The sequence below is a fragment of the Limulus polyphemus genome, unplaced genomic scaffold, assembly GCF_000517525.1.
Source record: "Limulus polyphemus unplaced genomic scaffold, Limulus_polyphemus-2.1.2 Scaffold2625, whole genome shotgun sequence".
In the NCBI taxonomy this organism is placed as follows: domain Eukaryota; kingdom Metazoa; phylum Arthropoda; class Merostomata; order Xiphosura; family Limulidae; genus Limulus; species Limulus polyphemus.
The window spans coordinates 137,481-152,415 of record NW_013668235.1 but is presented as its reverse complement, the minus strand read 5'-3'; the positions used below and the strand labels follow the sequence as shown (position 1 = coordinate 152,415).

At 30.9% G+C, this 14,935-nt stretch overlaps 1 protein-coding gene across 2 annotated transcripts in view; it reads right to left on the bottom strand.

Annotated features, from left to right (window-relative positions):
* Positions 1–1,847: 1,847 nt before the first annotated feature.
* The window catches only part of LOC106467472 (tyrosine-protein phosphatase non-receptor type 2-like), a 29,385-nt gene continuing 16,297 nt past the window's right edge, over positions 1,848–14,935 (bottom strand). The window contains exons 3-7 of one of the 2 annotated variants that reach the window (XM_022395664.1): positions 11,020–11,170; positions 9,988–10,197; positions 6,661–6,861; positions 2,991–3,364; positions 1,848–2,634 (exon numbers count right to left, since the gene is read on the bottom strand). In XM_022395664.1, the coding sequence (XP_022251372.1) occupies positions 2,439–2,634; positions 2,991–3,364; positions 6,661–6,861; positions 9,988–10,197; positions 11,020–11,170 (1,132 nt within the window). In that variant the 3' untranslated portion in view covers positions 1,848–2,438. The remainder of the gene's footprint in view (positions 2,635–2,990; positions 3,365–6,660; positions 6,862–9,987; positions 10,198–11,019; positions 11,171–14,935) is intronic. The other variant, XM_022395663.1, reaches the window with a different exon arrangement.

Sequence of the window (14,935 nt, the reverse complement as noted above, 5' to 3'; positions counted from 1 at the left end):
CGGAAAGAATAAACCAGTTTTATTTAAGAAAGGACTTGTGTCGCTCAAGTTTCGTCGGAACGAATTTACGGAAAATCAATTAACAAACGGAGACGTAACAGTATGTTTTTTTTCTTAGCTATTTCATGAAAATGCATAATTTATTACAATGTATATAAATTCCAGTGAGAAAAACACTTTGCACAAAGTTGGTCATCTGGTATATTGAATATTAATTTTTTATTTCTTTCACTTTTAGATAACACTGTGAATGCTACATTTTACATGCTGAATTGTATTGAAGTCATCAATGGTAGACAGTCTCAAAGAAGGTGTAACACATATGCTTCAGAGAAAATTAATAATGTAATATATGTATACAATGAATATCTTAGAACCTTTTTAACTAAATGTTCCAAAAAAGTCAGTGAAGAGAGAGTAGATTCTACAACTACAAATCAGTTTATCACTAAAACTGGTGTGTCTTCAGTTTAATCTGAGGATTAGAATGAATATTAATAATAATCCTATTTCAGTAAAATGATTTGATATTTTATAATCTCTTCAGCGAATGTTTCATCTTCATGTGGGTGAGGCAGATGTGTAATGAAAGAAGAAATAAGATGATGAAGGTTCATACTTGTACTACGAGGTTAAACCTGCATAAGAAACTACCTTTATACAGAGATCACCAGTTTAGAATGGTCATTTGTTATTAGTCTTATTTAATTTAAACCATTTGCATAGTGAATCCACCTTTAACTAAACTTTTCTATCCAAGTATAAGCTTTTAATGAATGTATGGAATCTCATAATCACATGGGGTGGTATTTAAATCTATTTTTGCAAAAAAAAAATCTGTGTTCTACGTTATATCATTTTTTTGACTGCTGAATTGAAGATGCCTTGATATTTCTGTATCCAATAAAAATATATTTCTTTAATATGGGTGTATCTCTTTTCAATTAAAAGAACTGTCTAAAAACTTTGTTTTATCAAAAAATTTTTTTACTAAAATTAATATTTTTTGATGCTTCTACATGCATCAGAATTTAATGATGTCCTTATAACCAATATTTCATCAATTTAACCTAATTACAATCATCATTGACACACTCATTTCTGTTGAAATATTAATAAGTTTTAAATTTATTTATTTACATTAACAAACTTAGAAAATTCAGAGTAAGCGAATTCCAGGTCTCTTAATGTCCCACACGAGAGATAGATTATAAAAGACATTGGGATTGTTCTATTTATAAGTTCACACTAGCTGAAGTATTTAAAGAATTCTTATACGTCAGTTTCTTAAATGCATATAAAAAAATTAAAGTTAATGAATATTTTCTGTTAGGGTTGGAAACCTTTATAATAGAAAAATCTCTAAAAAAAATAGGCAGCCAGTTTTACATTTACCCAAAGGTGGTCTTAAAACATCGGTTTTAATGTACTGTCTACTCAAAATGATAACAACACAGGCCTGCGATGGTTTTATTGTCTTGAAATTTTTACATGTTCTACAGTAATTCCTGTACATTGAATCCGAAAATGATATCCATTTTTCTCCATCACTTACAGACTTTTCACAAAACGTCATAATGCAATACATAAAAGAAAGACCACAACAAGTAGTTTTGAGACTAAAAGATGTAGATTTCACAAAAAAAAAACAGGATGAATGATGATGCATATTTGTTTGACATCAATGTTCTTCAATTTTCTTCAGTTTGTTTGTATTGTTGTTAACAAACATAATAATAAAAAATGTTCATTGTGGTAAACAAAATAATAATTTGATCTCAGTAAGAGTTTTTTCTTCGCAATTTGTAAAACATCCTTACGTAATAGAAAAAAAATTAATATTATTTTCGAAATCTGCATAGCTGAACTATGGAAAATCCATTATTAAAACCAAAACAACTTTTATGAAGTTTAAATTATTGGGCCTGTGTTATCAGTCATTGGTCTACATTTTTAATCTCTTATTAAAAAAAAAAAAAACCTGAAGAACTTAATCTAATTTTTGTTATTCTAATGTACACTATTTATGATTAACAGAACTGGATTTAAGACTTAAGAAATTTTATCACAAGGCTGGCAGAAGTGGTAGGGTTAAAGCCCTACCATATTTTAGGCTAGTGATCACATGACTTTATAAATTTTATGGAACAATAGAGTAAAGAATCTTACTAGTTTTATATAATCTATGTATATATATATATATATATTTTATATAGACACACACACACACACACACTTGATGGCCCTGTCAGCAAAATGTAGCTTCCTCCAGGCTTTATCATTCAATAAGAAATCCCCTCACTACAAAATATACTTCATTTGATTGTACTAAAGACGAGACAAATAAAATAAAACCATACACTGAGGATAAAAACATACCTAGTATGAACAAGTATAGAAAGTTACACTACACAGGAAAAACTGCAATCACTAAATGTTCAACCTTGTACATAGTATCGATACACTAAATATCCCATTCCCAACAGTAAGACTGCACCTATAGAACATTTCTTTAATAACAGCTTGTGCCTTTCCCATGACTCTGAATCTTGTAGTTTCTGCCGCATTTTTTGGACAGTTTCTGCAGTTTTATCTATACGTTCCTTGCGTTTTCTTTTTCGTATTTCTGAATCACTAGACAGATATACCAATTTAAAAGAAATTAATACATGTAATTACTTTTAAGGGTAACTCTTTAGAGAACCAACACACTTTAAATTACTTACATAAATAAAATACCAGAAGCAACTGGAATAACATGTCATTTTGAAGATACATTTCAATCTCAAAAACAGTCTCTAAAAAATTAAGACTTAACTAACTGTATCTCAATACAAACAAAATAATTTCTCTAACTGTATAGGTAAACATATACATTTTATACCACAGCTTTATAACATTTAACCAGAAGATCAGTACAATCACATAAAAAAAAATTAATTTTCATGGAATTTAAAATGAAAGCATGCAAGACTTGGAAAGTTACTCACTTCACGTTCTTCTCAGTAGCTGATGACAAATTTGCAATAGACACAGTATTATTTGTTATAGTTTCATCTTCCTCGGCAAACTCAGTATTTTTTGGTTCTTGATTAGCCGTGTCCAAAGACGTTAAGCTACTAACTGTCCTCTCAGATATGTACGATAACTTCCTTTCTTCCAATGTGTCAGATGACGGTTTATTTTGTGGAATCAGTGGCAATGGTTCTGTTTCATCCCAATCATTTTCAGAAACCCCTTGGTTTATTTTACTTTCTGAAACCTCTTTCACAACTTCCTTTTTGAGAAATTCAGTTTTTCTTTTTACTCCCTTGGGCTCATTACTACTAACGGTGTTGACTTGCTCATCTTCATGCTGTCCATCCTGATGAAAAAATACTTTACTGAAAAATTAACAAACAGGTTATGAAAGACATTTCCTTGATGACAAATACTGAACATACAACAAAAGGGTTACGTTCCAGTCCCAATTACAGTCTGAAATATTGACCACTTAATTATTTTTCCCTACAGCAATTTTAACTAAGTTTTTTCTTTTATTTTCAGCCTTTATTAGGTTGTAGCTGCAGTTGTTTGACATTTCTCTTTAAGAGTGATAGGGTACAGAAAGATTCTTGGATTCCCGATACTGTAAATAAAGTTCAAAAAATAAAATTTCAAGAAAAATAACTGTGTATAACAAGAAAAAAAAAAGAGTTTAAGTAGTTTTGTAAGCATTTTCAATCACAGAAAAATGTACAATTATTCAAATATCAAGTCTAAAACCTTTTCTTTATTATGACTGAAGCATTTGTTACAGCTTAAAAAAAAATATATATATGTATATATATGATACCGTAAACCATTTGTGTATTATCAATGTCTTCCTGAAAATAATTGATAGCTAAGAACTTTGATGAAAAAGAAATAAAATATACTATTTCTAAGTTTTTATTTATTTTTTACAAATCAAAGGGTACTACGCTGTGAGATGTTGTTCATGTTTTTGGTAAATTGGTGTGTGAAAGAAGTTTAATCTTTAGCAGAAGAAATGTCTTGTCACCTACCAGTTTTTAGTAGACAAAGTAAAAAAAATAAAATCATAGGATTGCACCTACAAATTTGACACAAACAAAGAAATAAAATCTGATGACGAGGAACCCACTTTGAGACTAATAATGGTTGGAGATGGCTTGAATGGATGATGAAGAAAAACTTTAATATAAGTTTAATGCAACAGCAAATGTACAACGTTTCGACAAGGTTTTGTCGGGTACCTGATGGTGACAAAACCTTGTCGAAATGTTGTACGTTTGCTGTTGCGTTAAACTTATATTAAAGTTTTTCTTCGTTACCCATTCAAGCCGTCTCCAACCATTAAAAGAAATAAAATAGTTTTAGTGAGAATACTCATGAAATAGTATTTCTAATTAGTTAAATACTTCTTCAACAAATACTTCAGAAGCACTGTGAAAGCACAAATGTTCAAGTGTAACTTTTAATCTCAATAGCTCCTTAAAAAGTCTTACATTACATTTTGGGTAATTTTATAAAGTTTTCCATTTAATTGTAACCTCTCTTTTTTTGTTTAATCCATTTTGATGTACATTAAATGTTTAAGTTAAACAAATGTTTCTTTCTTATTTCTAGTGTCAGTTTACACTTTAAATGGACTTCATAAGCTATTAGAGAAGACAGTCAATAAAACTCAATTATTTCTTAATACCTTTTTTACACTCTTTATGGGCATTTTCAGTTAAAAACCATATAATTTCTGGTTTTTTCAATGCAGTTAAAAGTTAATCAAGTCCCTACAATCGTATTTATATCTTACTTCAAATGAGAAGAAAGACTTATCGTATTTGCCGGTGTATAAGACAATACTTTTTACTCTTAAAATAATGCCTGATTTTAGCCCTCATCTTATACACAAGTACAAAGGTAGTTCCAGTAAGAACTCTCCGGTTAATAGCATATTTAACCAAAACTACGTTGTTCCATTTTTATAAACATGAAATAAACAACTTTACAAAGTCTTCATCACATTTGAACTCCTTTTCTGTCACACCAAAATATTAAACCTTAAGATATAGTGATCTACTATAAAAATATATTTACAAAATTAGCGTACGTTACAGAAACTAACTTTTTATATATAATATTATCAATATTTTATGATGACGGATGAGATCAATACATTTCAAATCAAAAATGACTTGATTAATTGTAACTAGCATGTGAGATAAATAACTTCTGGTTAGGAAGAATAGAGACAAATGATACAATTATAAATATGTTATTGTACCCCAGTAGGTGGCATGATGCCAACACGCTTACTCAAAAAAAGCAAATAAAAATCATAAGTTATACCACATTGAGCTGTCTGTAGCATTTGGAGAGCATAAGAACCACACTTGTGGTTGTATTGATTACCACAGAGCACAGTTTAAAAATAACTTCCAAGAATTTCTTTTCAAAAGTAACATCCTAAACTTGCTTAACAATAGAGGTCACCTTATACACCAAACCTCACAGATATACACGCAATTTGCTAAAAATATCCGGGGTCGTCTTATACACGGGACTGTCTTGTACACCAACAAGTACGGTAATTTCAGTTATCAGAGTGATAATGAAGATATATCTTATGGGTAACTAAACTATTTTCTCCAGTGGAACAAAATTCACTGTATAACTAAAATAAATCACTGTTATGAAAATGTCTCAGTAACTTTTTACTTAAAAATAATATATTTAAAAAAAATATATATAAACAAGTTTATAACTGGTGTGTGAGACAAACTTTACAGATAAAAGAGCCTACTAAAGAGACAAGTAATTAATGCCAGTACAGAAAAAAAAAACAGTCAAATAAAAGGAATAAATAAAAGTATCTGTCAAACTCTTAACCGTACCACTGTATCCTAATGTTTCTCAGGAATAGTTACACACGGTCTGTGTGGTAAACCATAATGAGAAGAATGACATATGATGGATTTTACTATAGACTGCTAATATAAAAATTGTTCTCATTGTTAGTAGACTATACAGTCACTTAATAATAATTAATAATTAGTAACTAAATTTTTGTAATACAGTCATGTATGTGTGTGTGTATATGTATATTTTTACGTAGGTTTATTTTTAATTTATAACTAGATACTAATTAATTCCTAATTATAAATAACAAATAAATAAATATATATTATGAAAAACGTAGTTAGTAATTAATAATTACAATTATGTGATCATATAGGTACTAATGATGACAAAGATTGATGTTCAATCAACACAACCTTACCATATTTACTTAACATTAAAAGAGTTTACAAACAAGTCATTTAGCTTCATGCTAAAACTTATAATCCATAATCCTGGTATCATTGATACACAGAGATAAAATAAAGTGACTGACACAGAGAGGAAAAGGTTAAGACATGAAGAAAACATTATTTGTACTTGCTGGATTATGAATTAAAAGAAAATGGTAAATTTTGTAAAGGAAAAACATCAAATTTTAACAGTTTCATCAACTATTTATTGTAACTAAATTTTCTGAACAGTGACCTATGTAAGTTGTTTAGCGCAATTCCAGATATTCAAATTAACCTGGAGACAATTTAAGAAATGTTTCCTCCTATTTTAGATTTTGTGAGAGAAAGATAAAGACAAAAAGATTACCAGTGAATTCTGATGATGGTCAGAAAGCACATTTTCTGAAATATTTTTACGCCTAGCTAAGACCTGCTTGGCACCTTCAATTATAGCAAGGTACGAGAAGCGTAGCTGATCTGGTGTTTGAATGAGGCCCATACGATATTTTCTCATTTCTAACAAGATTTCTTGTACATTCACTGCATCTAAATTTCCCCTTTCTTCAATCTGTATGCAAATCAATATTGGTTTTTCACTATATTTTTCAACATTTCATGAAAGAAAATACAAAAGTTTAATTCTGAACAAGAAAACAACAACAAAAATTTAAGTAAATTTTTTCACCATGGTGATTTGTCAGAATACCTTGAAAAACAACTAAGCATTTTTCATTATAAAAAAAAAAAGGCACTTGAAAATCTAATTCACGGATATAACACAGAGAATTTTAGCACTTGATAGCATTCAATAGTGACTCAAAACTTATCATTATAAAAAAATATTTTAAAAAGTCACAATTTCACTAAAAAAAGGCATATAATAATAGAGAATTTTAATTCCTTCCTGGTAACTGATACAAACGTTCATATAAAGCCTGAAGTTTTTTACACCTAGAATTACAAACCTTGACAAACTCATAAATTATCAAAACACTTCTGAAGTGCAGTAAATTATAAATAACTTTTCTTTAACATAAAAATACCTCTTACTGGTTTAAAAAGGCTTAGTTTATGGACTGTTTACAGATATATATGCTAAGCTCGATGTTAGTGATAGTTTAAGCCACTGAATAACTTAAATTAATGTATTTGCGCCTGACTCTTTTGAGCTTCATAACATTTTACAGAGTTACATTTAAAATCTAATCAAATAGTTTTATTATCAATGTATGTCAATGAAATGAGTATCAGAAAGTAGTTTATAATTACAAATTTTATATTATCTAAGTTTTAATTTCTTAATTTCAAAAGAAAATATTAAAAAAATTCTCAATCTTCATATTTACTGTCATGTGACATATGAGTGGTGAATTTTCAATTCTCACCTTGTACTATATATATCTTCAACTGTATAGCATCTACACTGTCTAAGTTATATAGACACGCCCTACAATCAATTCTAAGGTCAGATGTACAGTTTCAATGTCTTAGCTTTTCTGTTTAGCAAGATATCATTCAATTTTCCCAACCAATCACAGAAGCCCTATCAATCGATTCTTAACTTTCAAGTCAAGGTAGTTTTCAAACCCACATGATGTTATTAGACATACATATTTATAATCAACAAAAAGAGTTTACTTTTTTATTTCAAGCTTGCAATGATCCAAACAGACATTAGATTAGTGGGCGTGTTGGTAATGAAGTATACGTTCATAGGATTTAAAATTTTTTTAAACTTTTTTATGGCTTTGTTAAAAAAAAAATAACTAAATTACAGTTGCTTTCGGAGATACTACTTATGTATTATGTTTCAAAATGCTTACTTGAAAGGCTCACAAATGTTTTTTCATCAAAGAACTTAGAAGTAATTTTAACCTATTAATTTTGGTTGACATCATATGATGCAAATATTTTGAATGGCCTGCCACAAAAATTTTCATATCTTTACACATGGGGTGGTAGACATCTTTACACATGCCGCAAACAAAGGGTTAATAAGGGTTAGCTAGCTAGGCTCCGAGTGCAAAACTTCATTCGTGAAGTAGGTGCACTTAGAGGAATCTGTTAATGTTTTTCCACTTTGACATGTTATTTTTTATGGATGAATAAGCCAGGCAATAACAGTATAAAATAAAAAATAAACTATATGTGAAAAGGTATAAATTCTCTTCTAAATAAATGTTCAAAATATATCAGAATAATTTTGAGATTTTGATAATTCTTGGGTCATGGAAAGGGGGAAAAAAGGGGAAAGGACACAAACTTGGGTAGGAAAAGGAGAATAAGAAAAAAAAATGGGAAGTAGAAAATTAGGGTTAAGGAAAACTGTATGTTGGCTATTGAAAAATTAGGAAAAAATTTTAGGAGCCTTATTTGAGGGTGTGAAAAAACTATAATTTTTGGAAGAATATATATACCCACAGACTCTGCTTATAGACCCTGCAGACATTATAAATGGTCCCAAGGCTCAGAAAAATTAGTGACCTGATAAAAGTTCTTTAAATTAGGACCTGTTTGAACTTTGCTGCTATTTGTTAACTGTATGGTATTTATTCAATATTACTTTTTTAACAGTACTTTTGGTAATACTTTTTTTTAATTATTGATTATAATTTTTTAGATATTGTGATATCAAGTGATAACTGCCACAACCAGTTCCAAGCCTGGGTGAGAAAGTAGGAGGTTTGCCATCAGAACTTGCAACCCGGCCATAAAAACCTTGCAAAACGAATATCTAGAAGAATCACATGGTATGCCACCTGGACCCTGAAGAAGAATAAAGAAGGCTTGTTGATAAGAACAGTTTGTTTGTTTGTTTGAATTTATGCACAAAGCTACACAATGGGCTATCTGTGCTCTGCCCACCACGGGTATCGAAACCCGGTTTCTAGCATTGCAAGTCCACAGACATACCACTGTGCCGCGATAAGAACAGAAATGGAAATGCTGAGATGGCTGTTGGAAGTATCGCTGAAAGAGAAGAGAATAAATAAGGAAATGGCAGGAGTCTGTGGAATTGTGGAAAAGGCAAAAGAAGCAAGTCTAAGGTGGTTTGGTCATGTGAAGGGAAGAGAAGAAGAACAACAATAAGGAGAGCATTAGAGCTTCCAGTAGTAGCAAGAGAAGACAAGGAAGGCCAGTAAAGTGTTGGAAGGATGGGATTAAAGAATACACAAATGAGAAAGGAATTGCAGAACACCTGGCAGGGAACAGAGATGATTGGAGGAGGGTAACACGTGTAATGGACGGCGACCCCTGCTAAAGGGAAAAGCCGAAGAAAAAGTGCTATCCAGTTATACTAATTACCTCTGAAACTACAGAGTTATTTAGATACTGTTCATTACTGCTGTGGACCATATATTTCATAATACTGAGTAATTTTATGTTTTTGCCTTCTACAATGCTCAGTGGAAGCAACTGCCCTCAAAAAATGGATAAAAACTACTCATTTTATACTTTAAAAAATATTCACAAAACTTCAGCAGTAATTACTGGGATTAATTGAAATATTAACAGTATATTTAGTTTGTACATGTGTGACTCATATGATGTTTGGTGCATAAATAGTCAAGAAAAATGTGGATAAAATCAGTGATGCAAAGATTAATTTACTGTAATAAGATTTTTCAGCATGTTAAGTTTATGGTGAGTACAACAAACATTCGTCTAACTCTACACAACATGTAAAATTTACCAAAACAAGACAGGAATCCACTAAGCAGAAGGTTCCAGAACGACCAATCCCAGCACTGCAGTGTACAACAACTGGGCCTACATTCTGATTCAGAGCTCCGGAGTCTCGGACGGCCAGGAGGAAACTGAGGAATGCTGAAGGAGACTCTGGTACTCCAAAATCTGGCCAAGTTGTATAGTGAAAGTGTAACACTGTTCTAGATTCATAACTCTATACAAAAAAAAACAAAGCATTTCTTCATTTAAAATTACTACACAATACGACTGAAGTTAAACTTAGAAAACAGTTATTGGACATTTTAGCAGTATTTAAACATTAATCCTTTCAGTACTGTATTGTATTCTTAAAATAGAAATGATATAAGTATGTATAAATAACCTAGGATACACCAAAAGGACTGGAGCATCACATTCAAAATACTTTTATTGGATACGTGGGTCCCACCAGTCCTGCACAAATATATGCTTAAACAAATACAAACCAAAAGTACCAAAAAGGGTTAAAGCTTTTTTTATTTTGATATGAAAGAAAAATAACTTAACAAAAACTCCGATGTAAAAAAATCTAATGCTATGATATCCTAAATGAATTTAATTTGTAGTTTTCCTGTTAGGAGTTCTCTTCCACTGAAAATATAATGGTCATATACATCTGTTGATGCTGTGTTGATACAGCAATCATAAGAAAAAAACAATAATTTACAGAATTAATGTCACTGTTTGTTCTTGATGAATTATCGATTCAGTTTAGACTTTTCCGAACAATTTAAGCAGGGTTTGAATGTGGTAAAAATAGTCGTGTGAATCATTGTTAAAAAATAAACTGAACTTACAATGATCCTAAATAGACAAATAAATTGATTTATAAATATATTTGCTTGTACAGAAATTTTAATATATTTTAGCCTTTTAACTATACTGCTGAAATCTTTTGAATGTATCTAAATACATAAACACTAGTTTATATATATATTCAGGAATATTGATCTTATTGAAAAACAACTAAACACAAAAATAGAATGGAACTACTTACCTCTAGGTTTGTAAGAAGCAGTTCTCGGATGATGTAATCTGTAGCTTCTTTTTCTCCATGAATACTGACCTTAAGGTTAACTTCTTTGAGTATCATTTCCTCTTCCCCATCATGCTCATTACCAAGAGGCCAGTACTGATGGCACTTGACCTAATAAACAATAAAAATAATTAAAACAATTTAACTTTAAGTCTAAAAATGTAAAAACAATATACATATATAGTGAAATAAACAAATGTCTATCAAGCTCTCTTTCTATTCTACATTTTTTGTTGCCTTGTTTACTGTTCAGGATTAATTTAATGAATTAAATACAAACATTTACAGACATTTTGATGATAATTTTCTTTTAAATAATCTTTTGTAGATTACATAAAAGCTTTGACAAATGGCTAATTTTTCCAGTTTGGTGAGTCAACATGAATCAACTAGTAACATTGTCTTGATAAGTTTTGTTGAAAAAATCAATGAAAAAGATGAAGAATCTCGGACTGCTTTATGAACTCAGCAACCTTAACTTGATTTCTAAACATACATGTTTAGCTCAAATCAATCCATTCAAACAATCATTGATTATTAAATTATACAGATACTCTCTATGCAACCAACATTTTTTATTTAATGAAACCACATTGGAAGTGCAGGATATATATATTTCTTTTTACATTTACAATACACTTTACTTTCAAGAGTGTCGATTCTTCAGTGATTATCCACTAGGATGAAAAATCATTGAGAAATCATTCAGCAAACAAATAAACAACAATGTGGAAAAAATAATGATGTTTACTCCAATGTTTTATTACACTCTCCTGCTTGAAATAATATTGAGATGGTTTATTAATAAAAATTAAGTTAGTTTTTCATGTGTGTTTTAGCTAGCCTGAGGGAAGATGTTCCATGTTTCAGTAATGGCTGAAAGTGTGTTTTAGCTAGTCTGAGGGAAGATGTTCCATGTTTCAGTAATGGCTGAAAGTGTGTTTTAGCTAGTCTGAGGGAAGATGTTCCATGTTTCAGTAATGGCTCCAACAACCACAGGACACTTCTGGTTGATGATATGGGAGCAGAAAACAAAAGCTGTTCTCATGCTGAATAGAATCATAGAAAAAAACATGGTAAGCACACCTGACAGCTATAGAAGAAGGAAGAAAAATAATTGTTAAAACTACAACTCCTTCCTTTCTCCCCAAGAGGAAGTAGTATTCAATTTTTTTTTATTTCAGCCATTACTGAAACATGGAACATCTTCCCTCAGGCTAGCTAAAACACACTTTGTGCCATTACTGAAACATGGAACATCTTCCCTCAGGCTAGCTAAAACACACTTTGCAACAGGGCACTTCTGGTTGATGATATGGACAACATATCACTTCTGGTTGATGATTTCATCCTGTTTGTTTCTTAGGGTCCACTGCCAACAACTACAGGACACTTCTGGTTGATGATTTCATCCTGTTTGTTTCTTAGGGTCCACTGTTGTTGGCAGTGGACCCTAAGAAACAAACAGGATGAAATCATCAACCAGAAGTGCCCTGTGATAATTGGAAGTGGACCCTAAGAGAGAGAGAGAAAAATATATATAAAATCATCAATGAGAATTGATCTGTTGTCCATATTAAGAACCTTAGACAATCTTTTATCCCTATCATCAACCAGAAGTGACAGTAGTTATTGGTAGTGGATCCTAAGAAACAAACAGCATGAAATACCTAACCAGATATTTATTATTGCCTCATATACTCAGTATTTTTTATTACAAAGAATGTCACTCATAACAACAAATATAATATTTTAATAGAAATACTGCTTTAAAATTACTTGATTATGTGTGTTAAATTGTACCAAGATACAAACACTTTCTTTAATGATTTAAAAACAAAATCCATTTTATGACATTCACCTTCAACAGGGGTCATGAACTACTTACATTGTAGGATTAGATCTACTCTTACTTTCTCAATGGTTGTTGGAAATACACAGGAGAAAACTTAACATTAAGTGTTTATCAGCTATTGGAAAAAAATATCTAAACAAGTATCTCTTATATAGTCTTATGAACCATGCAAGCACAGTGTAAATAGGATTTTGGGTTGTATTTACAAAAATATTATATTTATGTTTAAAGACATTTTCATTTTATTTTATAGTTCACTGGTTAAGCTTCATTTGGAGTAGTATGTTCAATCTCGGGCTCCTTAAATTAAGAAGGACATTTACATATTAGAGAGGGTTTAAAAAAAAAGGGTTACTAGGATGATACCTTGGATCCAAAGGTTATCATACAATGATAGGTAAAGATAGTTGAAATTGTTTTCTCTTGAAAAAAAAACAGTTAGAGGGGACCTGATTTATGTGTTAAAGATTATTATGGAAATTGATAATGTCGATGCATCATTTTTTTTTTCTTACTTAACGGTGAGAATGATAGGACTAGGGGAAGTAGATGTGGCATTAGGAGTCATCTTCAGCTCATATAGTTTTTATATTCTAACAGGATAACCAGACTTTTGAATGAGTTGCTTTTTATAGGAGGTGGATGCAGTATATTTAAGGGAGTTTAAGGAAAGGCACCATAGATATTTAAATGATCAAGGCTGGATTTGAGTTCTTGTTTTTTAAGAGGATGGGACAGTCTTGATGGACCAACAGGCTCCTTGTCTTCCCTAAATGTTATGTTATGAAGACAGAAAAAATATAACATTAACCACAAGTGCTTATTAGCTACAAAAAAACAAGACTTGGGAAAAATAGAGATAAAGGCAACATTAACATAAAGTGAACTGTGATAACTGACAACAAGTCATCAATTCAAATAGATTAAAAAAATAAGTTAAATCAATCATTCTAGGACTATATAAAAAAAAATATGTAGCTCAAAAAGTTACCAAAAGAACTTTATATCAATTAGCAATGGACTCAAAAACAATACTGATGTCAGCAGCCAACTGTAACTACAACTTATATTAAACTTAAATACTGACCACCACTCACAGACAACTAGGACTTCAGCTTTGTTCTTGTAGCCAGTACAATTACAAGAAATTGTATAATTATCATAATTTATGGTTGGCTACAACCACAATTTGACTCTTACAACCAGCACAATAATGCAATATCTCTTATATCCGAAAAGCTGTTAAAATTCTACACTAATAATAAAAATTAATAATAAATTGTCTAATTAGGAGTAACAGGAAAACTACAAAAAACTTGTATGACAACTATGCCCTTGGTCATCAGCTGGGTACCCTTGCTGCTAGCAGTGTTTTTGGCCCTTAACTAAAGAACACCTTACAAGGTTGTGCCAGCTTAGCAATATTACCGAGCACTGCACCGAAACAAAACTATCATACGAAAAGCTTCATGTGCCATGCTTATCACATTTGGCTAATGAAGTTATTATTATTTAAGAAGTTTAATGTTATATATATTAATCTAGCTAATACTATCAATAACTAAAATACTTATTGCATTATTTATTACCATAAATTGCTATAAATTACAGAAACACACGAAAAAAACTTGTGTCATATTTAGTGTGTGGCAAGAAATTCTCAATAATGACCACCATTCATGGTTGGCTAGAGCTATAACTTTACTCTTACAAAACAAGTGTGCATGTTGACTACCCCCTTACAAAGCAAGTGTGCATGTTTTCTACCCCCTTACAAAACAAGTGTGCATGTTGACTACCCTCTTACAAAACAAGTGTACATGTTGACTACCCTCTTACAAAACAAGTGTACATGTTGACTACCCCCTTATAAAACAAGTGCACATGTTGACTACCCCCTTACAAAGCAAGTGTGCATGTTGACTACCCCCTTACAAAACAAGTGTGCATGTTGACTACCCCCTTACAAAACAAGTGCACATGTTGACTACCCCCTTACAAAGCAAGTGTGCATGTTGACTA